The sequence below is a fragment of the Clinocottus analis genome, unplaced genomic scaffold (genome assembly GCF_023055335.1).
Source record: "Clinocottus analis isolate CAN_PGR_092001 unplaced genomic scaffold, fCliAna1.0.p SCAF_2, whole genome shotgun sequence".
Lineage (NCBI taxonomy): Eukaryota > Metazoa > Chordata > Actinopteri > Perciformes > Cottidae > Clinocottus > Clinocottus analis.
The window spans coordinates 10,116,482-10,140,163 of NW_027175931.1; the positions used below are offsets into that span (position 1 = coordinate 10,116,482).

At 40.6% G+C, this 23,682-nt stretch overlaps 1 protein-coding gene across 1 annotated transcript; it reads left to right on the forward strand.

The window, feature by feature from the left end:
* The first annotated feature begins 302 nt into the window (after window positions 1-302).
* Window positions 303-23,384, forward strand: vps53 (VPS53 subunit of GARP complex). The gene is made up of 22 exons (XM_068585370.1): window positions 303-435; window positions 944-1,024; window positions 1,589-1,638; window positions 1,735-1,801; window positions 5,788-5,874; window positions 6,215-6,330; window positions 6,981-7,100; window positions 9,144-9,222; window positions 9,384-9,527; window positions 9,619-9,761; window positions 10,316-10,457; window positions 11,283-11,381; window positions 11,786-11,880; window positions 12,947-13,189; window positions 14,813-14,960; window positions 15,301-15,383; window positions 15,495-15,573; window positions 16,010-16,158; window positions 16,267-16,336; window positions 16,560-16,697; window positions 21,041-21,145; window positions 21,764-23,384. Exons 1-22 carry the CDS (start codon window positions 319-321, stop codon window positions 21,929-21,931), a joined length of 2,523 nt encoding a protein of 840 aa, XP_068441471.1. The 5' UTR covers window positions 303-318; the 3' UTR covers window positions 21,932-23,384.
* The last annotated feature ends 298 nt before the right edge of the window (window positions 23,385-23,682 follow it).

Consider the following 23,682-nt stretch of genomic DNA (forward strand, 5'->3'; position numbering starts at 1 on the left):
TATTACAATGAATTGTACTCGTCAATGTTTTGACTCAGTAATTGTCACATCTTGACAACTAATAACGGAGCCTAGTTATAACCCCCTCGTTGGATAATGTGTGTGTACTTTAAAAAGAAAGATGAATCTGACTCAAGATAACATTTACACTCAATGAAAGCCAGAAGCGGGGGAAACGAGAGAAAGGTGAAGCGAGAGATGTGTGTGGATTAAGATATTCCCATCGCTCAAAATTTGGTTCAGATTTCCTATAGCCTTGAACGCACCGCTTCTCCAGTGTCGTCTGGTATCCCAGAAGCCTCCTCACCAGGAAGTGGTATGCCGGAGAGCTCTGGGTTTGTTTTGACAATGATGGAGGAAGAGGAATTAGAATTTGCTGAGGATTTGGAGGCTATATTGCATCTAACCCCAGAGGTGCAACTAGCCATTGAACAGGTAGCTGTTTGACCTCGTTACCTCTGTGGGGTTTAAACACTGTAACCGACTGTTGCTAACAGACTAGCTGACACTGACCTTACTCTAGTATGGCCGCTCACGATAGCTATGAAATCTGGATACCCCCACTAAATGAACATCTTTTAGCTTAAAAAACGTTTGTCGGGTTGTTTATACATATATAGCGTTATATACATTGGGGTGACGTCAACGTGAGCTGGATGAAATGTCTGTGACTGTCACACTTATGACGTTTTTACTCGTGAATTTGAGTAAAACCCATTCGCATCTATAATATTTAATTCACGATTAATTTTACGTTAAAAACATATTTATACATGTTTGTCTGCAATGGCTGGCTAAAGTATAGAACCGTTGAATAACGATGACGCGACAAGGCATAACGAGTAGACATGCTGAAGGGATCTTAATGTAAACACCATCAAATATTCAGTGTAATTCAGTCTGCCTCCTTTTGACTGACTGTCGTTTGTCCTGTGTGAACAAGGTGTTCCCCAGCCAGGACCCCCTGGACAGATCAGACTTCAATGCTGTAGAGTACATCAACACACTGTTCCCCACCGAGCAGGTACAGTGACGTGACAGAATTATCTGCAGCCAGACTTACCCTGGTGTCTTGCAAACTTATATTCATTTTAGTGTGTAACTTTTTTTAATTTTTTTTAATTTTTAAGATTGTATATATGGTATATGTTATACATGTCTGTTTGTATACTCTATCACCATGAGAGGTCACTGTGGTTTGTGCTCATATCCATAAAAGGACTACTATTAGTCTGCATATATTTTACCTCATTGGATTGTTTGTGTAGTTCTTCAATGGATGAGGGGTTACACACACCCTGCATTTGATATGTAGATGTAATAGAACAGTTTTTTTTATTTTTTATAATTTCCTCTTGTTTAAGCGCAAATGCACCACAATCTACAAAGTATGTGTCTCTGTCCAGATGTGTGTTGTTTTGTGTAAATTATAGCGTCAACAGCACAATATATTAAAGAGCAGGATAAGTTACTCGAATTATATAATAAAGTGTATTACTAATAGAAAAGACGTGTGTTTCTCCATTCTCAACTGTATGTAAAGTTTCTTCATGTTTTCCTGATCTCTTGTCTTTGTGTTTGCCCTCAGTCTTTGGCTAATATTGATGATGTGGTAAGCAAGATTCGGCTGAAGATCCGGTGAGTCGACGTTAACGACGTGATAACACATGTTTTGTTTTTGTCTGTAGTTTACCCTCAATCTGACTTTGGCCATTTTGTGTAAATATATGATAGGCGCCTGGATGACAACATCAGAACAGTCGTAAGAGGCCAGACCAATGTGGGCCAGGATGGCAGGCAGGTGAGTTGAGCTGCAAGTCATATGCGGACCGACTAAAATGGTCATACAATTTTGATCGGCAAAACATTTTCTGCAGTGAAGGTGATGACCTTTCAGACAAAAATATCACATTTCTTTATTTTTAATATATTTTTCAGGAAGGGTCATCTTTACGGAAGTGCTTGAATTATATTTTCTTGTTAAGGTGGTCTCTTTAAACATATTCTACATTCATATGCAGATTTTGTAGGCAACGGGACAGTATTTTGACATTGGAAGAGTTCTGGTTTCCACTTGTAAATTGAGTTGTAGTGACGAATCACATTTGAACACGGTTTTGTTGGATGCAGGTAAACAGTCCATGTGTACAACAAAATAAGCAGAATTAGTCAAAATGCAGTTTCTAAGCCCATCGACTATCCTGTAATGATGTAAATGCTGAGCAACACAAAGACATGCAGTCTTAGCCCGAATATCCGCTGGCTATACCTGACCCCAAAACAGATTATCCATTGCCTCGAGATACTTATCCGTTATGTTCACAAAGGCTGATTGATATTTGTGTTAGTCTAAGATAGATTGAGAGTATACCGTATTGTTCCTCACACATTATTGTAGACTTACAGCATGTAGACCTTGCATGTCCTAATAGGGAATATGGGGGCGATTACCAGCTACTTCTACATTGTACTTACAAACCACCAGATCTGTTCATCACTTGTGGTGCTCAAAACAGCATTCCTCTACTCAAACCACGGGTTGCTCCCAACCCAGAACCAACTGCTCATTCTTCTCTCCACATTGCTTCCATGGAAAAGGACAAGATGACTCAGAACCATTCCCACTGCTCAAACTGCCCCTCTCAATGGAAAGCATGTCTGGGAAATATATTCTTGTATGTAAATACTTAAATTTCTTTTAAATCCAGGCTTTTGAGTCCTTGCCTTTTCTTGTGGGAGCATGACGGAAAAGAACAGCCTTTTCTGATTTAGTCCAGGTCCTCGCTCTATAAAGGAATTGAGGGAACTATAAGGGAATGTGACACCTGACGGGTGAGTCGTGTATGTTCTGACCAGTTGACATGATTAGGTGTGCGTTGTCGTCAGGGTGACTGGCCTGGTGGCCCTGTCTTTCCCAGTTAGCTACCGTTTGGAAGCGGAAAGGCTCCAAATCCCCTCCAGACCAATAACATTATATAGTCACACTCAATAATTTGAGTTTGTTTTTCCAACCCCACAATGCCATTCCAACATTTCCAGAGGGAAAATCCTTTCTGCAGACGGAAAGACGGAGAGGTGTACATTTCAAGATGGCTAAACATAAAGACAGCAATAGAATAAAACCAACAAGATCAGAAATGTATTCATTTCTGCTGTTGCCTGAACTCACTCACTGAGCTAAATGCGATCCCAAGGTCGAAATCCTAGACGGCAACATTTTTGCAGGATGGAGAGAGCAAGCTAGGAGGAGAGAGAAAGTAGGAGTAGTCTGAGCTGGAGAATGATTTTACTTTTCCTGTAGAGACAGTTAAATGCTGCAGCTCAGACTCTGACAGCTAACAGAGCTGATATTTAGTTTATTGATGGCTGTGTTACTTAGCAACGCTAAAGAAAATCTTTACAATTGAAAAAAATAAATTAATTAAATGTCTATTGCATTTCATTAAAACGGATGCATACAGACATGGACATGGCCCTCCAAGCCAAATTGTTGACAGTATGATTGACTGTAATCAATGGTGTACCGTGGCGGAGCGACAGACCCTGTTATAATGACCTGAACGCTGTCATTAAATAGGAATTATGGCGGTGCTCGTATGCGGCTAATTTCTGAACAATCTGGACTAATCCCTTTTAATTTGAGTCATTTCAAGTGGTCGAAATATTACAGATGTTATTTCCTGAAGTGCTATGAGGCCTGATGGTTGGAGTATTCCAACCAGTCTGGTTGTGTTGGCAAATATTCTCAACTTAACACATGTAAACAGAAATTAAGTTTCCTGCCCCAAACATATGCTGATAGAAAACATATAATATTAAATAAAATAGTCAAAAAAAATACAGGTAACTTGAATTTGTACAAGTACATTCCACCACTTACTATTAGGGCTGCGTTAGAAAATGCAGTGTCGGTTAGTGGTCTTATGGAGAAAAAAACAAAGTTAATAATAATAATAATAATAATAATAATAATAATAACAACAAAGTGGTGCTTTCGGATATTGTTTAATGTCAGGCTTAGCTATGGTTATATAATTGTTATAACACTTAGAGTGATTTTATTTAAAAGCACTTCATGAGCTATTTTTCTCTGTTAAGTGAAACACTCTTTACCCTCTAAACTGTCTTTTTAAAAATTTAGGCAATGATCCAACTGTCAAAATAGCCCCGTTTGGTTGATCAGATTTATTGTTTTTGGCCCCAAAACCAAAAGGTTACATTGTCTGTCTGAGGATCTCTCTATGGAAACTCTGTAATACCTCCTATATGTGGACCTGCACTGCTCATTGCATGTTAGGGATACATTGACTTGTGTGTTTGTGTGAGAGCAGATAACAATCTCAGGCAGGGAGGCGCCTGCTGGGCAGTGGTCTCTCTCTGCTTTCCTCAAGGCTAAATACAGGAAATGAGCGCTAGGAAGCGAGCCAGATTGACACAGCTGAGTTTGCATGAGCGACAATTGCAGCCTTGAAGGTTTTGGCATCTGCATGCACTTTGTTTGCTCAAGAAGTCCTCCAGGGAACTTCTCTAAAGATTCAGTGGCACTCCCTTCCTCCTAACGCTCAGATCAAAGAGTAATTGCATAACCTGCCTGCTTATTCAATCCCTCAACAACCTAAGGGTGACTTAAATTATAAAAAGAAGGGTGGATGCAAGCTACAGTTAGCTTCTGGTTATCTTTCTTTAAGGAAAGTTTTCCGTCTGGCCTCCGTGACAGACTTTGTTGACAAAAAAATCTTGTGTAAGAACATTCAGGAGGGATTAATGGAATTAAATTAAATGATTAATAAATTAAAACCTTTTATATCTACGTTAAGATGGCTTTTATTGTGATTTCATGACCTGGTCATATGGCGTCGTACTGATGTTGACTCTGTCACCAAGTACTGCGCTTTGGCTGCAATCAGGAGGGAGAATTAACCCTCTGCTGCCAGTGCAAGCTGTATTTATGTTTGTGTGGATATGCTTGTAAACTTTGTAAATTCCTAGCACAGTTGGTGCCGGCTGTTGGGGGGGGAAGGAGGGAGAGAGAGAGAGGAACGAGAGGGCGAGAGAAGGAGGAGGGAGAGAGGGAGAAGGGAGAGAGGGAGACCCCAATTACCTCGCATCGGATGTCGGAGCACAATCTCTGTTTAGGACCATCAAAGAACAGCTGCCATGTCAGATGATTGGGAAATGTTAAAATAGCAGGTTAACTGTCTTACAATAGTAGCTGTCTAATGTTATCTGATCCAGTCTGGCTTTACAGGCTGTTACTGCTGACAATGTCTCTTTAGCCTTTACAGTGACAGCCTTTATGCAGGGATCAGATTAAGAACTGTCAATGTCAGATGTCATGATAGCTCGCCAATTAGTCTGGAAAGAAGACCTGGAAACGGGCAAAGCGGAATTGTTTATCAAAAAGGAGAAAAAAAAGCGTGGTGAGTGTGGATCAAAAAATATTTTGGGAAATTTGACCCCAGGCAGGTACAAAATGATTCCACACTCTACCTTGTTTCTCAAAACAAAGTATTATGAGTGTAGCATATTATTTGTTAATTTAGGACATTTAAATGGAAGGTTGTATTTCATGTTAAGGGATGTTACATTGCCATACAAAAGTTCTCATGTCCACTGACCATGACTTTGTGAGTGAAAATAATCCAGACTTTGCCTTTCGTTTCTTTTTTTTCCAATTTCAAGCAGTTTCTATACAGACACATACACATTATCAGTGTTGTTTTACACACCAGCTGAAATTGCTTCTTCTCTGTATATGTCATATTGCATATTGTTTCTTTTGGGCAGGCTTTGGAAGAAGCCCAAATAGCCATCCAGCAGCTCTTTGGCAAAATCAAAGACATCAAGGACAAGGCAGAGAAGTCTGAACAAATGGTATGTACACACATTCACACCTGCACACGCACAAAGGTGTCCTGTTAATGCTTCTAAGGGACGTGAGCCATGACCCTAGCACAGGGTCGACATATCCTGTATCCTTTCGTTACAATAGAGGACAGTGGGGGGAGTTATTTATAGTTGAGATAATGCATCGTGTGTGTTTGTGTGTGTCGTTCCTCTTGCTCTGTTTCTCTTTGTCCCATCACTCCACCCAACACACCACCTCCATTGGTTCACCTTCTCTTGCTTCTTCCTTCCCCATCTTTGCTGTTTTAATTCTCCTTTCTTCATACCGTTTGACCAACCTGTCTGACTTGTTCCTTTTTCTGCACAGGTCAAGGAGATTACAAGGGACATAAAGCAGCTGGACCATGCCAAGCGCCACTTAACTACATCCATCACCACCCTCAACCACTTGCATATGTTGGCAGGGGGTGTTGACTCTTTAGAGTGAGTACAATAACATTTAACTGAGCAGATAAAACAACTTATACAATTTACCCCAAAGCTTATTAGACCGAGAAAAAAAGTATTTATGGTTGTTTAGTGGCTCGGTAATTGTGACATGCCCTCTCTATTTCAGAATACATTATTAGCTGATGCCAGTACAAGGCAGGTCTTGTATCAAACCCCCAAACTATTGGCTGAATGCTAAGTTTTATTGCAGTACAATCTGTTTTCAGTGATGTTGACAAATTTCAAAAACCTGGAGGGCAAAGCAGCTCATGTATATGGATGAAATTGACAAATGATCTGATTTAACTGCGAAACTAAAAGAAAATCCCTCAAAATGTCAACTGTTTTTTCAGATGGGTGAAAAGAAAAGCATGCTTTGCAGCCCCCACAAGGGGCTTAATCATTTTAATCTTTGCATATACTTCTGTATTCAGTATACAATGCTAAACATGGATTTTTCTAGCCCATAGCATGGTATGAATTAATTTACTCTTGTGAGAGATATACAGCTGGATTGATGCTTGGCTTTTTTATTTTTTGCTGTGTGGCGTACCTCACTTTACAATTATAGTGTACAGGGTATCAATATGGATATATTTCTTTCTATAACAATAGAACTAAATCACATATCTGTTGTGTTCCAGAGCCATGACCAGAAAAAGGCAGTATGGTGAGGTGGCCAACCTGCTGCAAGGAGTGGTCAATGTGCTTGAACATTTCCACAAGTACATGGGTATACCCCAAATCAGACAGCTTTCTGAGAGGTAACTAATATACACACAATAACACACACACACACTCACCAGTGATGTGCTTACATTAAGTTATTTCTTTCTCTGAGTGTATCTGCTACATTGCAGCCACTCTTGAACGCCTTGCTTGAGCTCACTGGGGCGGTTGGGTGAGCAGCGTAGCTGTAAGAGCTCATTACCAGTAGCCAGTTCAGAGCTTGATCTCTGCTTACAGCTGAAATATTCCGTAGCTCGTCAACTGAACTTGGCTGGAGGTATTTGTGTATTACATCCTGTTTATGCAGATATCCACACGCATGCACGCACAGCCGCACACATACAGGAACTCACGGGAAGGAAACACTGAATAGGGTCTTTTTTTGCCAAAATTTATTTCATTGTGGGAGATTAGGGGGATAATTATCTGAGGATTTGTGTGTGTGTGTGTGTGTGTGTGTGTGTGTGTGTGTGTGTGTGATGCATTTAATACATTGAAACACAGAACAAAGTGCATTGTTACACTGTTGTTTCTCACAGTCCTGACTGATTCAATTTCCATTGTTATATTATTTTCCAAGAACATTACAATCGATGTGGGACATATTGTCCAAGCTGATGTTAAAGTTCAAAGTAGTGTTGATCTGTAAAAAAAACAAAAAAAAGGATGACCCATCTGTTCTGTTTTGACTGAGGTGTGGCAGACTGTACATACCAAACAACAGCTGTGTAGAAGAAGAGACACTGTTGGAGAGACAGATGATAGGAGACATGGGGAGGGGTGTACAGACAGACAGACAGCTGAACACAAACAGTTAATAGAAAGTAATAGAAAAACCTCTCTCACAGACAAGGGTAGACTGGTTATAGAGGCAGAATGTTGGACCAGATGGTGAGTTCACAGAAGTACAGCCAGGAGGAAAAGTACCAAAGGGATGTTGGGAATATTTGATATTGATCAGTGAAATTGATAATCAAAACATTATTCAACATTTCTCTTAAATTCTGAATTCATACATGAAACAAAAGAGTAGACCTACTTTAAATCTTTAAGAATTCTTGTTGAAATAAGGAAAAAAATACATTTGAGTGCGAAGATAGAATAATTAACGAAAGAAACTGAACAGGAATAAAGAAACTATTTTCATGTAGGCCAAACAAGAGAATTAAAGAATTTAATTCTGAAAAATAAGAGTCAATAAGAATACACAGGATGTTTCCTATTCTTGTTTCAACAAATTTAATTATTTGAATGAAATTGGCCTTTTGCCCTGACAGTACTTTGCACAGTGACTAAATGGAGTCGGTGCAGCTGTGACCTTTTAACACGATCAACTAAGATTCTTCTTTAATAAGCCTTTTTCTTTTCATTGCTTAGTGCTGTCACAGTTCAGCTGACATGCCGACAACATCTTTGCCTTTGTTGCACTATTGTAAACGATGTGAAACGCTGACACAGACTGGACACAGTCAGATCTGCTGCTGACAGCTCGCTCTCTGTGAGACAGGAGCTGTAGAGCAATGTCTGTGATTAGCGTCTCATACTCTAGCTGGCCAGACGTGTGTGTAGTTTCGTAGATAGTCGACAGCGGGCACTTGAACTGAAGGCGACCAGTTCAGTTGCCGTCTATCTGGGATATTAACTCTGCACCTTCTCCTGTTTATTCTGGACGATGGTCACGGCTTTGGGTGCTGTCCTTGGTTAACCCGGCCTGGAGGCCTTAAGACGAACACAGACTCACTGGGGATTGGACAGACTCGGATTGTCTGAGTAGTGCTCATTGTATTACCATTTCGCCACCATTCTTGTATTTCCAAATATTTTGAACCGGCAATTCTATGTGGGTGCTGTGACACTTCAAAAACATTTTTGGGTCTTTAAGTTTGCCAGCAAGTAACTTGTGAATAGTGTCTTTCTCTGCGGTTCTCCAGAGAATATTTAAACTAGGTTTCTAACTAGATGTTGGCCATCATTTTTTAATATATAAGAAGCTTCCGCATGAAAATGCCACAATTCCAATGTTGCATTTGACTGATTGAGTATCTACTGAATAATGTAGTGTGATTGGTTCATTCCAGAGTAAAGGCAGCTCAGAGCGAGTTGGGGACTCAGATCCTGGCAGATTTCGAAGAATCGTTCCCCTCTCAAGGCTCTAAGGTAAATATGTTTGTTAATCTGGATTGTACGATTTTTTAAGTATTCCTTTTTATTCATAGCCCCCTTTTATTAAGCTTTTCTCTATTTAGACAATGTTTTTGTCTTGTTTCTCCCCCCTCTCTCCCATACGAAACTTTATATCGACACGTTCATCCATCCAGAGACCAGGCGGTCCCAGTAATGTGCTAAGAGATGCCTGTCTGGTGGCCAATGTGCTGGATCCGCGCATTAAACAGGAGATTATCAAAAAATTCATCAGGCAACACCTCTCAGAGTACCTCGTATTATTCCAGGAAAACCAAGATGTGAGTAAGAATTTTGAATTCATAATATAAAGAATTTTAAAAAGGTGGTATTTGTGAAGTCAATGTAAAACTATTGTGTTCTGTTGCTCAGGTTGCATGGCTAGACAAGATAGATCGCCGCTATGCCTGGATCAAACGACAGCTGGTGGACTATGAGGAGAAGTATGGACGCATGTTTCCTGAGCAGTGGTCCATGACGGAGCGTATTGCTGTGGAGTTCTGCCACATCACCCGGTAAATACAAATTCTCAGAACAAGCGTTGCAATTTAAATGATCTTCAACTTTTGGTTTGCGGCTTTTGCCTGTTTAGTTCATATTTTATGTTGTTTCTCTGTTCCCGAGAAAAGAACATTTAATTAAGTTAAAGTTTTATTAAAACAGTAGAAATTGAAAAATTGGTTTGGGGACTTTTCTGCATTATGAAGCGAACCCCACTGGTATCGCGTGTCTGACTTGAGTCTGTGATTTGGCTTCCAGTGCAGTGGAAGAAGGTGGCCTACATGAGCAGTGACCTGGTCTCCACATTTCTCAGTATTTTCCCCTTGACTACTTGAGGGAGGAAGGAGTGGGCATTGTTTGTGCGTTACTCCCAGCTGCAGCTGACAATAAAAAACATCTGGCAGAAATTGCCGAAGTGTCTTTAGAAAAAAGACATGTTTTTGCTTGAAAAAAACCCCCAGATGAAACAATTATGTACTAACAAGGATCATTGGAATCATTTTGTTATGTTAAAGCTTAGAAATTAAACTGATTTCATGTACGTTTTAATTCCATGTGTGCTTCTCAGTGTGGAGCTAGCCAAAGTGATGCGAACCCGGGCAAAGGAGATCGAGGTGAAGCTGCTTCTGTTTGCTATTCAGAGGACTACGAACTTCGAGGGTCTTCTGGCCAAACGTTTTACAGGATGCACCTTGACGGACACACCCAGAGTGAGAAAAGCACACACAGAAAAACAATGCATACGAGAGTATTCATAATTAACTACAGCTGAAAACCTTTAATGTTGTTTTAGCAACATGGTCACATGCAGATTGGCCCCATTAAGGCCAAATATTTCATTGAAGTTGCTGGTTTTTGTTTGTACCAAAATCACATTTCTATGAAAATGCAGATTGGTAGCTTGTTGTGTGAAACACTCTGTGACACAAAGAGTAATCTCCGTGTCACAGCTTGACAAAACCTTTTAATTCAGGTGAATGGGGGCTTGTGGAGGTAAAAGCGACACACATAGAATGGCCAGATTATGATTATTTTGTTTGGGGACATCGAGGCCAAGCTTGTTCAGAACTGATCATATCTATGCTCGTCAGAGGCCCTTTTGTCCTTCAGTTCAGTTTACACCCATGCCTGTTTGGTTCTGTAATTCAATCAGGGATTTGGTTGGGTGGAATTTTATAATTGGAGGTACAGTTTCACAAAAGCTTCCCATAAAATGGTAAATGAAAACATGACGCAAGTGGTTTTAAACCTTTATTTAACTAGGAGAGTCCCATTGAGATTAAAAATGTATTTTTCAAGGGAGACTTGGCCAAGACAGGCACCAACATAAGAAACACATAGCTACAGACAGAAAACACAGAACAAGACAAGTTCAAAGAAACTAAAAGCTAAGAGACAATGACGATACTCACAAAAACAGTTCTGTCAGTCAAGAGTATTGAAGGCATGCAAAGCCTTAGCAGTCAAACCCTTAATGATGCTCTAATAATTGAGCAGTAGAACAAAATACTAAAGTTGAATCTGTGCTTTTATAGCAAAAGAAGCCAGAGAGCCCTCTCGCCTCCACTAACCCCTTTCTGGATGATGAGGGAGGTGAGGATGTGGGCGCAGATAAGGACGAGGATCTGGCTAAGGTGAGTTGACCTCTTATGACCCCATCTGACCTCATGAGGGGGATATGATTGACTCATTTACTCTTAGCAACTTATTTACTGACTTATGCAATCTTAGTAATATTGTATTGTATCATAATAATTGACTGAATAAAACCGTGGCAAGTAGAACAGTGGTGTAGCGGCCTTACTTAAATATTTTATCGTGTTCTGGACAAGTTAACAAAGAATAAGTTAATTTGTAAATTCTAGTAAGGTGAAGCGAATAATGTGGTAGCTGAGTGTATTTTATGCACAGGAAATACATGTCTTCAGTTTCTAACATGTGACACCACCTTGCTGAGCTGGAGGGAAAACATAAAAGAAATGATCAGGAGCTACAACTCAATCCTGTCTTTCCCTAATTCCTCGTTTTCCACCTTCAGCCAAGGAAGCCAAAAGCTCCGGACAACCCTTTCCATGGCATTGTCTCCAAGTGCTTTGAACCTCATCTCTACGTCTACATAGAGTCCCAAGACAAGTGAGACAGACAGACAGACACACACACACACACACACACACACACACACACACACACACACACACAAACACACACACGCATACAAGCCGACTGGGCCAAATTGGGTGGTGGTACACAGCTAGGATCAGGAGCAGGTTGTGTTTAAAGCTGGCACATGCTTCCTTTTTCCATTGCCCACTCATCAATCAGATCCCCCACCTCCCATTCTACTTCATGGCCTCTTCTGTCTTTCCATCTCTTGTTCCTGTACATGCCTCTGTCTCCACTGTGGCAGAAATGTTTCCCATTAGCTGCACGACCACAGACGCTGGGAGAAAGAGAGGGAGGTTAAATAAGTGCTGCCACAGCAGATTTGCCTATTTTCCTTCCCACCTCTTTTATTTTATTTCCTTTTTAGTGCCCCTCATTCTCTCTGTGTACTTTTTCTTTCATTCTTCCTTTCTTCATCTAAATTTCTCTTTCTATATATTTTTATATATATATATTTTTCTGTCCTCTTCCTTCCTTCCTCTGTCTTCTACTCCCATCCAATTCTTCTCCTTTAGCAGTCCCCTTCCCCAGTCATGGCGATTGCTCCTTAAAATGAGCACAGCTTTGCTTGCATGCAGCCCCTGGTTCTTAGCTCTCTGGACCGTTAAATGCTGTTTGTCTCTCTGAGGGAACAGGATTGACCTATTCCACAGCTACAACCTCATTTCAATCCAAAAGCTTTAAACGGGCAATAGCCAGATCAGCCTGTTCCCAGTGGGACATAGCAGGAGAGAACAGTGGCCTGCTTGTTTTGTCCTTGGCTTTAGATTCAGTAGGATTGGACCACGCCAACTGACTGTGGACCTGTTGACTGTCGTATTGAAGATGTTTGATATGCTTGGAATATGCCCTTCTATTTATCCATGAGGCACTAAGTCTCTCTGCTTGTTATTTCATCCTTTTATTTATTTTGGGGTTTAGGAACTAATCATATGTTTAAGTGTTTATATTTGATTCATGTAATTCCTTTCATGTGCCTCTAATCCAACCACCGGTTTGAGCATTTGTTTGGCTGTACATTTCTGGGCATCTGCAGGAACCTGGGCGAACTGATTGACCGGTTTGTGGCTGACTTCAAAGCACAAGGTCCACCCAAGGCCGGCACAGAGGAGGGCGGAGCAGTGCTGCCCAGCTGTGCTGACCTGTTTGTGTATTACAAGAAGTGCATGGTGCAGTGCTCCCAACTAAGCACAGGAGAACCAATGATCGCCCTCACAACCATCTTCCAGAAATTTCTGAGGGAGTACGCTTGGAAGATCCTCTCTGGCAACCTGCCTAAGTAAGAATGGTTCAGGTTTGGTCATATCCTAGAATTGTCCTTTCTCAAATCAGTGAAGTTAACATAAAACGTGGTTTTCCATTAGTAAACTTTGTCCCATTGTAGAATTAAAACAAAGAGAGATTCAGTGCAGCAATAGAAGGTTAGCATTAGCATGACAATGCTAACTGTAATTTTTACTGACATTCCTAAAGCAACCAGCTTCAATATGAATACACGTCCAGAGTGACTTCAACACTTTCTTTCTCAAAAAACAGTCATTTCCTATTAATATTATAGCATAAGTCTGGCAATGTTACATTTTTCATTTTTCAAGCCAACAATAAATTAATCATACTAATAAGTGTATTTATCTGTGCCTTAGAGCTCCATTACTTTCCAAAAACTATTAATGTCCTACCATTCATGAATTACACATACATCGTCATGCTGACAAGGAGACCCACTAGTATTTCAACTGTTTCCAACCATAACAATCATTACATTTTCCGGGCAGTGACACAGATATATATATAAGATTCATTTTTCATAAACAAGTATGTCATGCCCATATTTGTTCATTCTTTTGGTTTGGTGACTGAGCTGTTTGGGAGTTTAGTTTAAAACGTAATGTCTTCAGTCCTCGCTGTATTTGATGGATTGGAATGGCATGCTATGAGGGATCTGGATTTGGTTATGTTGTGGCAAAGCCCAATCTGCTACCAGTAAAAACATAGCTGGCTCAGTGGCAACGTTAGAACTCACTGGCTATGGTTAACACAAACACACAGGCGTGCTCTGTCTCCGATATGCATGCATGCTAATTACACTTTACTAATGTAGACCATACTTTGAGCTTTATGCAAGCACGACACATAGATGTACTCAAAGGCTGTGCACGTACACTTGTAGACGCATCCAGACACGGTCGCCCAATGCGGTGCGCTGTGAATTGGTTTTGTGTGGTTTGGAGAGAGGCCCTCAAAAGGAGCTTGAACTATGTTGTGGTTTTTACCCACGTCTCTGTTATGACATTTATTAATGACTGGGTTGTCGTTAAAGCTCTGTTGGTGCAGCATCCCGACACTTGCGTCTGCTTGTAGTTATGCCTATTGTGCCTCTATTATTACTTCTTTACCTGTGGTTCCACAAATAGTTTTTCTTAAGGCGCCGTAGCAATGGAGGTCCACATCAGTCATCTTTAGGGTAAGCAATACACAGCATCTGTGGTTTTTGTCTCAAAGCCTGGTCCCTCTAATTCACTCAATAACTTAACGGCACACGATGATCTATTCAAACACAGGGAAGTCCCCACAGACATTTAAAATACACAAGACTGAACCAGCAATCACTCAGCAATTGATGGTAACCTTAACACGAGTACTAGCACTTGACAGCAGCTACATCTTCATTATTTGTCTTTGTTTTTTTTGATCCGTCGACAAACCCAGACACAGATTGTCTGTCAAATGTGTCAAACTCTTGTTATTATTACTCTTGTTGTTATTTATGTGAATTGTCATTTGTGTGTATATATATATATATATATAACTACTGATTGGACCTTAAGTAACATCCCATCTTTCTCTATCTCTGTTTCGCTGATGTGTTGTTCTCTTCTGTCACGTTTGTCTTTCTATCCAGATCCAACAGTAACAGTGTGGGTCTTACCATCAGCAGTCTGCTGAAGGAGAAGGAAGGCTCAGAGGCTGCAAAGTTCACCATGGATGAGCTCTGCCTGATCTGTAGCATCCTGAGCACTGCAGAGTACTGCCTGGCTACCACACAACAGGCATGCAGACAAAATAGGAATACAGATACACAAGCCTGAAGAATCTATGAATCCATGCCTTCAGCTGAACTGCAGTGATTGTATACGCAAGGGAACATAAGTGATGCCCATCGTGTAGCAGTTACACAATGTTTGACCTGTGTTTCATCAGCGTTTTAAGGAACTCACAGTGGCAGTTCTGATTACAATACACCCTGAACGGTTTCATCCATGTGGTTTTTCAACACATGCAGCAATTTTAATTCAGTATCTAAAAAGAATGGCCTAACAAACATTTGAAAGAATGCACTCAAAGTCAGCTTTTTATGTGTTTTTATATTTGTGTTTTTGTATGTTCCAGTTGGAAGAGAAACTTAAGGAAAAGGTAGATAAACTCCTCATGGAAAGAATAAATTTGACAGGGGAGATGGATACATTCAGCACGTAAGCGACAACTATCAGATCAGCAATGTTTCATTTTTAAAAAAAGAGCCTGCCTATAATGTGAAGAGTGTGTTTTAATGGTGTGAGTTATTTACTTTCATGTGTTCTCAGTGTGATTTCAAACAGTATCCAGCTACTTGTTCAAGATCTTGATGCTGCCTGTGACCCTGCTCTTACTGCCATGAGCAAGGTTTGACGCACACGCAGGCGCACACACACACACACACACACACACACACACACACACACACACACACACACGCACACACACGCACACACACATTCAGATCATTGGTATCCAATACCATTGCCATTCATCAAAATTACATATTTTTGTCGTGGAAAGATGACATAACATATGGTTTCTGGTGTTTCTTGTGAATGTCTCTTTGTCATTCAGAAACTTTAAAATGTTCATATTCAAAAACATATATATCTTAAAGAGATTGAAACATGAGACTGACGATGAACAATATTTGAATGCTACTTGTTGTAGCCTTTGATGTTAAAGCTCCCCCCCTCTCTTTCTCTTCCTCCCCTCTCTCTTTCTCTTCCTCCCCTCTCTCTCTCTCTCGCTCTCTCTCTCTCTCTCTCTCTCTCTCTCTCTCTCTCTCTCTCTCTCTCAGATGCCGTGGCAGAGTGTGGAGCATGTGGGTGACCAAAGTCCTTATGTGACATCAATCATCATGCACATTAAGCAAAATGTGCCGAACATCAGGGACAATCTGGCCTCCACACGCAAATACTTCACACAATTCTGCATCAAGTTCACCAAGTACAATAGATACATCTACACACTCTACACACACATTCATATGCACATTGTTCTATCCAGTAGGACAATATTAATGTTGATTTATGTGTCACTTCTTTTTTCCCTTAGTTCATTCATTCCTAAATTTATCAACCACTTGTTCCGATGTAAACCTATCAGCATGGTGGGCGCCGAACAAGTAAGTTTAATTTATGCCAACACTTTCCTAAAGCTTGATTCAAGCTGCACTGTGAGTCATTCTCCTAAACACATTTTAAACTGTGCATCTATGTGCGATAATACATGTCTGTTAATTCATAAAATTCATGCTTCACATTCATTATGTGCACTGGTATACACATTTAATCTTGAATAATTGTTCTTATGCCCGACTTTCTGTCTTGTGTATCCAATTCAACCAGCTCCTACTAGACACTCACTCCCTGAAGACAGTCCTGCTGGATCTGCCCTCCATTGGCTCCCAGGTGCTCCGCAAGGCACCTGCCAGCTACACCAAAATAGTGGTGAAAGGCATGACCCGCGCAGAAATGATCCTTAAGGTGAGCGACCTTGGATGCAAGATGGAAAACCACTCGACCTTGCTCTTACGGCCAGTAGAGATTATTTCCAACAGTTTACACATCACGTTTATCATCATAAACTCAGAATGAAGTTGTGTCTTTGACTAATGGATTTTAATGAGAACTTGAGTTCTTCTCTAAATACAAAGTAGTTCAACTTAAACACATTATCAGAGCCACTTGATCTTTATGGGACACTTCAGATTTTATGACATTAAACTTGGGTGGCTAAATTCATGCAGGCCATTTTTACAACCAAAGCTTCACTTTCTGACCTTTAAAGGCTCGGAACTTTACAGAGACCCTTTTGTGTGAGTGCGGTCTGAATGAGTTTTCTTTATCTCTTGTTTGCCATTGTACAGATTTAATGTTGAGATGCTGACATGTTCAGTTAAACATGTGCTTTAGTGTTGATGCTAACACTTTACCAAGAATAGACTAGCACAACGTGCAGCAAACTCTTTTTCCACTGATTAAGGCTCCATCGTAAGAAGTAACAAAAGACAACATTTCTCCTTTCAGTGTCTGTGGTTTGATTGGCGAGCCAGTATTAAAGTGTTTGTTTTGAGTCACTCAGAGTCATGCAGATTATCTACTTAGAGTTTATTTTGGGTAGAATAATCCTTTCATTGTGTCTTCAACCCCTCTCACAATAGCACTTTATGAGCATGTTTCTATAAAATAACCCACCCCGGGAATAGTAATCGAGCTCATGCACTACTGATTTAATGAGTGAGAGACGGGCCAACACAAGACACACACATACGCACGCACTTACACTCAGGCAGGAACGTATTCTTAAACACAGTATGTGGTTGACCTTGAGCCAGTAGAAAGGTGTAAATGAGTGAGTAAGTATATAGATACATGCAAACCATGTGTCTACTCAGGAAAACATGTCCAGTACAACATGGTGTAAAGAGGATGAACATGATTCTGCTTTGCTTGATAATTAACCTCATAAGACCCGAGAGGACAATGGTATGTGGCTGCCGTAGATAAACCACACCCTAATTAACTGTCTCTGGAGTGTACAGAAATGCACATGCGAACAAGTACACACACACACACACACACACACGCACACACGCCTGTTCCTTGATTTCCCTTTGACTCCTGGGAGGCCTTCTTTCCTTCCTGAAGTTCTGGTGGTTGGATCGCCTTGACGTTTGTAGCAGTTAGTGTGACCTGCTCTAATCCTGCTATGCAGTCCAATACTTAATGTGTAATATTGCATTTTCTCTTGAAAACTGTCCTAGATTTGGACCTTCCAGCACACTAACTTTATTTTGTCTTAGACGTTGACTGTCCAGCAAACTCCTCTCACCATTTCAGATTTGACTCTGACTTTTTCTACTGGGATGCACACTGTTCCATATGGTCTGTTTAAGGTTTCTTTTTGTTCTCTGGAAAAATGCCCTGAATGCACTGTATATAAAAGCATTTCCACTCATCTGCCACACATTAAAGAAAGGGGCTTTCACATTATAGAATTATAGAATGCATTCACATCAGCATTCACTGTCGAACTTTTTCTGTATTCGACTGCCAGTGGGCCCCTTCAGCTGGAATGTGATCTATACGCTTCTGAGGAGCTCTCAAAGATGTAGCTAACGCTGCATGAAGGCCTCCGAATGGTTAACATTGATTACTGTGACAGTGCAAGACATAATAATCATTGTGGAGCTTAGAAAGTGTGATACTGCAAACTAAAATATCAAGAGAAAATCAGCTAACATCTTTGAGAAGAAAACATCTTTGAGAAGAAAGGGCTTAGTGATAATTAGAATGACAGACAAATGATACAGTCCTAACTAATAAGATACAATCAAATGTTGCATTTGGTCCCTGGTAGCAAGAAGGCATAGAAGGATGAGTTATCTGGGATGCCCCCTTCGGGAAAAAAAGAAGAAAAATACCTACAAACTGTCTTTGCTGAATGTTTCCGGCCTTTTAGAGTGAAAGCCCATATGAGTAAAGAGAAGCTTTTGTACTAAGGCCGGCGTTTTAGCCATCAACTTTGAGCAACATCAAGGTTCCTCACAGGTAATTGCTTCCACCTTGGGCTGAAGCCTCTGAAAGACAAACCCATCTAAAGAGGGTCAATACAAGAATTCCTCTGTCTAGCCTCAACAATAGTTTTAAATTACACTCTGTGACGCTGCGACTGGAAATCGAATCTGGCTTACACCCACCAAGAAACTGCAAATCATGGGAACACTCGAAGGAGCACTTTAAAACTTTTAAATCTCACTTTAAGATTTAAGTCGATAGCCCAGTGCAGGATTCCTTGTATTTCAAATAATTAAGCATAATGTAAATTCTTTGAAGTGGAATCATGATGTTTTTTTCACATTTGTATTAATAACCTTGAGATCCTGTTTAAATAGTCCAGAGGGGTAAACTGGAGTGTATGCATAGCTTATGTTTCTACACTTAGTCCTGAAAATAGCCTCTCTTATTATCTAACATTAGAGCAGGTCATTTTGTTAGCTCTTAACATTTCTTGATACTTTTTTTTCTTGTTTTAGTGGTGTTAAATTAAAAATAAGATACAATAGTAATCACAATATTGTGGTTAATGTTTGGTGTTGACTTGTTTGCCATAGCGTGTACGCAGCTGCACCTTTTTTAATCTTAGGTTTTGGTTCTTGAGTTGATTTGATGGTCTGAAACCAATCAAAACCATTAAGCCGCTGTGAAGTAACTGGTGGGGGAATGTTTGTCTCTTTAGCGGCCAATAGCTTCTCAATGTTCACCAGTTAGCAGCTAACTTTGTCTCTCAGCTGTTGGGTGCTTGGCAGGTACCACCCAGGGGTTTGTCAGAGCTTGTTTGCTAAAAGCAGCTGCTGGAATGAGAGGGAGATGGAAACAATGAAGTTCTGTATCCTAAAACCCAAACTATGAGCTTAAAGGTGCTAAAACACCCCGAAAGCTGAAGGAAACAGTGATAAACGATGTGGGTTTATTAATACTAGATCCCTTTCACATTTTATTAAATGTTAATATGACAATATTGATTAGTGACAGTTCAAACTGAATATTGACTTGGGCTTCAGTTCAGTCCTTTTATGCTTCCACTCCTTCCACAGTCTTTATGCAGCTGTCAGAGTACGTTTGAGTGTTGAAGATGAGTCGATGTGTGCTGTCTGTTTTTTAGAGCGAGTGCTCACTTACGTTCAAAGTACATGGGATTCCGTCTGAGACGGCTTCGCCTGGCCGGTACGCCGCCTGTGAGACGTGGCTGTTTTCCACGCTCCTCCAGTCCGGCCCACTATAGCTCCAGCGCTCTCCTCAACCTCTAAAGTTTTCTTCTGGGAAATATTTAAAAGTCAAACCCCTTCCCCACTCGTGTTCAACCGAACTGCCCCCTCCACTTTCCCCCTCCTTACGCCATTGCACTCACTCTTCCTTTTTATGCTCGTTTTCATTCTTAGACTGCCTCACCCCCTTTCCTTCTTTTTTTTTTTTTTTTTTTTTTTAACAAGGTCCCTACAAGCCTTTCCTTTGGCCTGGCTCCAGGACAGTTGCTAAGTAAATCACTCAGTCAGCAGCAGGGCTAGTAAGAAAGCAAAGAATTCCACACAATCCTGAGTCTTTCATGCCCTGCTCTTCCCTCTCTTTCTCTGCTCCTTCAGATGCTACACTATGTCCCTGCCTGTGCAGTGCACCTTCTTATATGTTTCACCTTATGGAGAAAAAAAGTAAACAAAGGATAGATTGTGTCTTTTTAAATAAAAACTTTTTTTAGAAGTGAAGTAAAAGAGAAACATTTTTTTTCGATGATCCCTGCATGCATGTGAATGCATGAGTATGGGAGGTGGAGGTCTGTCGGCCATGTGTTGGTCTGCCTGCTTTGTAGCGGCTGTAAGAAACGCGACCCGATCCACGTTTTCCTCCCGGGCTCTATTGTCAGGGAGGGAAAAAATAGACTCCAAACCAGAAAGACATGTGCCCCATTAAACCTTTTCTGCCTGGTCTTGACTCTTGCAGATTTTTGCCCAGACTCATTATACCCGCAAAATAATTACCGGTGAAACCAATTCTTGCCCACCGATGCATGGAGTAATTGCCATGTAAAAAGGGGGAAATAAAGAATGAGTGGTGGGTTCCTAAGTACAGAACCATAGTCTCAACTTTGTTTGCAGTTAGGACTGCTTGGTTTGTCAGTTGTATCCCCCCCAGGCCCCCTCCCTCTCTACCTCATTTGGGCCCGAGCCGCCCCATGTGGGATCAATTAAAGATCACTTGGGTCGTTCCATGATGGTTCACAGAAAAGGAAGGGAGGGGTGAAACCAACAATAAACTCTACTTTTCCACAGGTGGTGATGGCCCCACATGAACCGCCAGTGGTGTTTGTCGATAACTACATCAAGCTTCTGGCTGATGGAAATCCTGAGACCTTCCAAAAGATTCTGGACATGAAGGTCAGATTTCACTGTACCAATGTTTTAAAGATAGAGTTAGATATTTTGGGAAATCAGATTATTTGTTTTTTTTTTTGTTGAGTTAGATGAGGAGATTAATAATACTCTTAAATCTTTGGCTTTAATGTGGACCTGGATCTGCTTAGTTTATCAGATTGCCCGGTTCTGTTTGAAGGGGACTAAATCTGCCCACCAACAGCTCTGGAGATCATTAATTAACATCTGTAAATAACCATCCATAAAACTACAAGTTGTAGTCTTTGTTCCTTTATTTTGTGTATTAATTGAAATCAGTTAGTGAACTTTAGAGGTGCTTGTAGGTGGATCTGGGATTGTGTTACCGCTGAACAGAACCAGACTTGTACTTATCTTGTAATCTAAGTTTTGCACAAACAAATAGCATGTTTCTCAAAATGTTAAGCTATTGCTTTAACATTTTTGGAATGTTGCAAAAGTTGTAATATTGTATTTTATCTCCATTATCTTTTTTTTTTCTTGCTATAATTCTGTTTTACATGTGTTTTCGAACACACTCTTATTTTTGCATTTTCTTCTTGTTTAGTGTTCTGATGGTTTTTTTGTGTGATTTCCTCTGTCCTTGTGTGTACTTGTGTGTAGGGCCTGAAGCGCAGCGAGCAGAGCAGCATGCTGGAGCTCTTCAGGCAGCGGCTCCCCACTCCACCTTCCGGGGCCGACGGCGGGTCCTCTCTCTTCAGCACCCCCACCCCTGAACAGGAGTCGTCTCGCATCCGCAGACTCGAGAAACTCATCAAGAAGAGACTGTGAACAGACACGTATTGAAATTGCATCCTGGAAATGAAAAATGGCTGCTGGCTGGAATGGTAGCCCCGTCCTTTTTACTGTAATTCATCTCATTGACTTCATTCTGCTCCATTCAGTTAAAGAGCAAAAAAGTTGACTGAAGTTTCTGACTGACAGTAATATGAACCGAAGCTGACGCTGAATTATGAAGAAACTTCCTCAAATGCTACTTGCTGTTGTTCCATATGTAATTTACTTCTGTAATTTCCCACCTTTTTTTTCTTGACAAAATTAGTACATCATTGCACAGTGTATGCACTCAGAAAAACGATTGCGGCACTATTAACTAAATTGTGCTCTGAGAGCTTCTGGCTGACTCTCTCGGACATAGTTAAAGTTGATGTTTTCTGAACATGACATATTTCAATGGTAGCCATGGTTTTCCTCAACTATTATAATTTCAAGTAGAGGGTGAACAGGTGGAAATTCATGTGCATGTCTGCCATACATTGAAGTGGACATGGGTGTTGGGATTGTTTGGGTGGCTTAAAATGAAACACTGAGAGTCCCCATGTCTGGGATGAATATAATCTTTTGATTTCCTGCATCATCAGTCCGATGTGGGGCCGGCTTTCTCTTGGTATTTACAAAAAAGTCTTTTCACTTGGCTTATTTTTTAAACAGTCCAACATATCATTTGATAATGTAATCCTTCGTCTCCTTTGCATTGACGTGTAAACAAGGTTTAGTTGCAGTATATCCATTTATTCGTTCCAACATATCCGTAGGGCAACAAAATGCTCAGTGATCTCTCGGTCTCCCTCTTAAATGTCAAATACATCACAGTAAAAAAAGGAAAGCAGGTCTTTATTTGAAGTCGATGCCCTGATCACTGATTTGAATGCCAGTGCCTCTCAGTTGTTGTAACTGCATTAGTGTACAATAGAGGTAGGTCACTTGAGACATGAGTGCCACCATCGGTTTACTTAACCAATGACGCAACAGAGATGTTTGGGCAAAGTTGAAGTGCGCTCTCATCTGCATGACAAATTACCTCGTTGACCGCCATTGGCAATTGTGTGTCCTGTTGTTGATGGTAGCTTGATTGGTTTTGAAGAATCACCATACTCTGCTTCTGATTGACTAGTTGCTGAATTGTACTGCTAATTAACAAGATAGGTGGAGAATTAATGGCATTAATGATTTTCACTCAGATATGCTTCTTTTCTTTGGCCTTCTTGTTTAGTGTTATATGATTACAATGACCTGATTATGAGAGAAAATGTCCCATTTGATGTGCAATCACTAGACATAAAAGTAACTTTGATGTTGATATTTCAAAATGATAACCACGAGGAACCATAATGGCACTTCCAAGCAGAAATGTTCCCTACACCTGGTGTTCACACCCATGACTTCTGGTACACTATGTTACTTGTATGTATTGTTTGAATTGTATGGGGCACATGCAATTGTTGAACACCATTAAAATGTTATCGTAAATTTCCCCCTTTGTGCTTCATGAAGTTCAATTCAATTCAGTTCATTTTGTATAGCCAAAAATCACAAATTCGCCTTGGACGGCTTTACAATACATGACATACCTGTCCCGGGACAGGGATGTCTCTCATTGAATCAGGAAAAACTCCCCCAAAAAACAGCAAAAAAACTTTCACGGGGAAAAGAAGGAAGAAACTGTTGGGAGAGCAACAAATGGGTGTGTAAACGCACCAGGAACAAACGTTAACCTTATTTTACCAGAATCCACTGTGTTA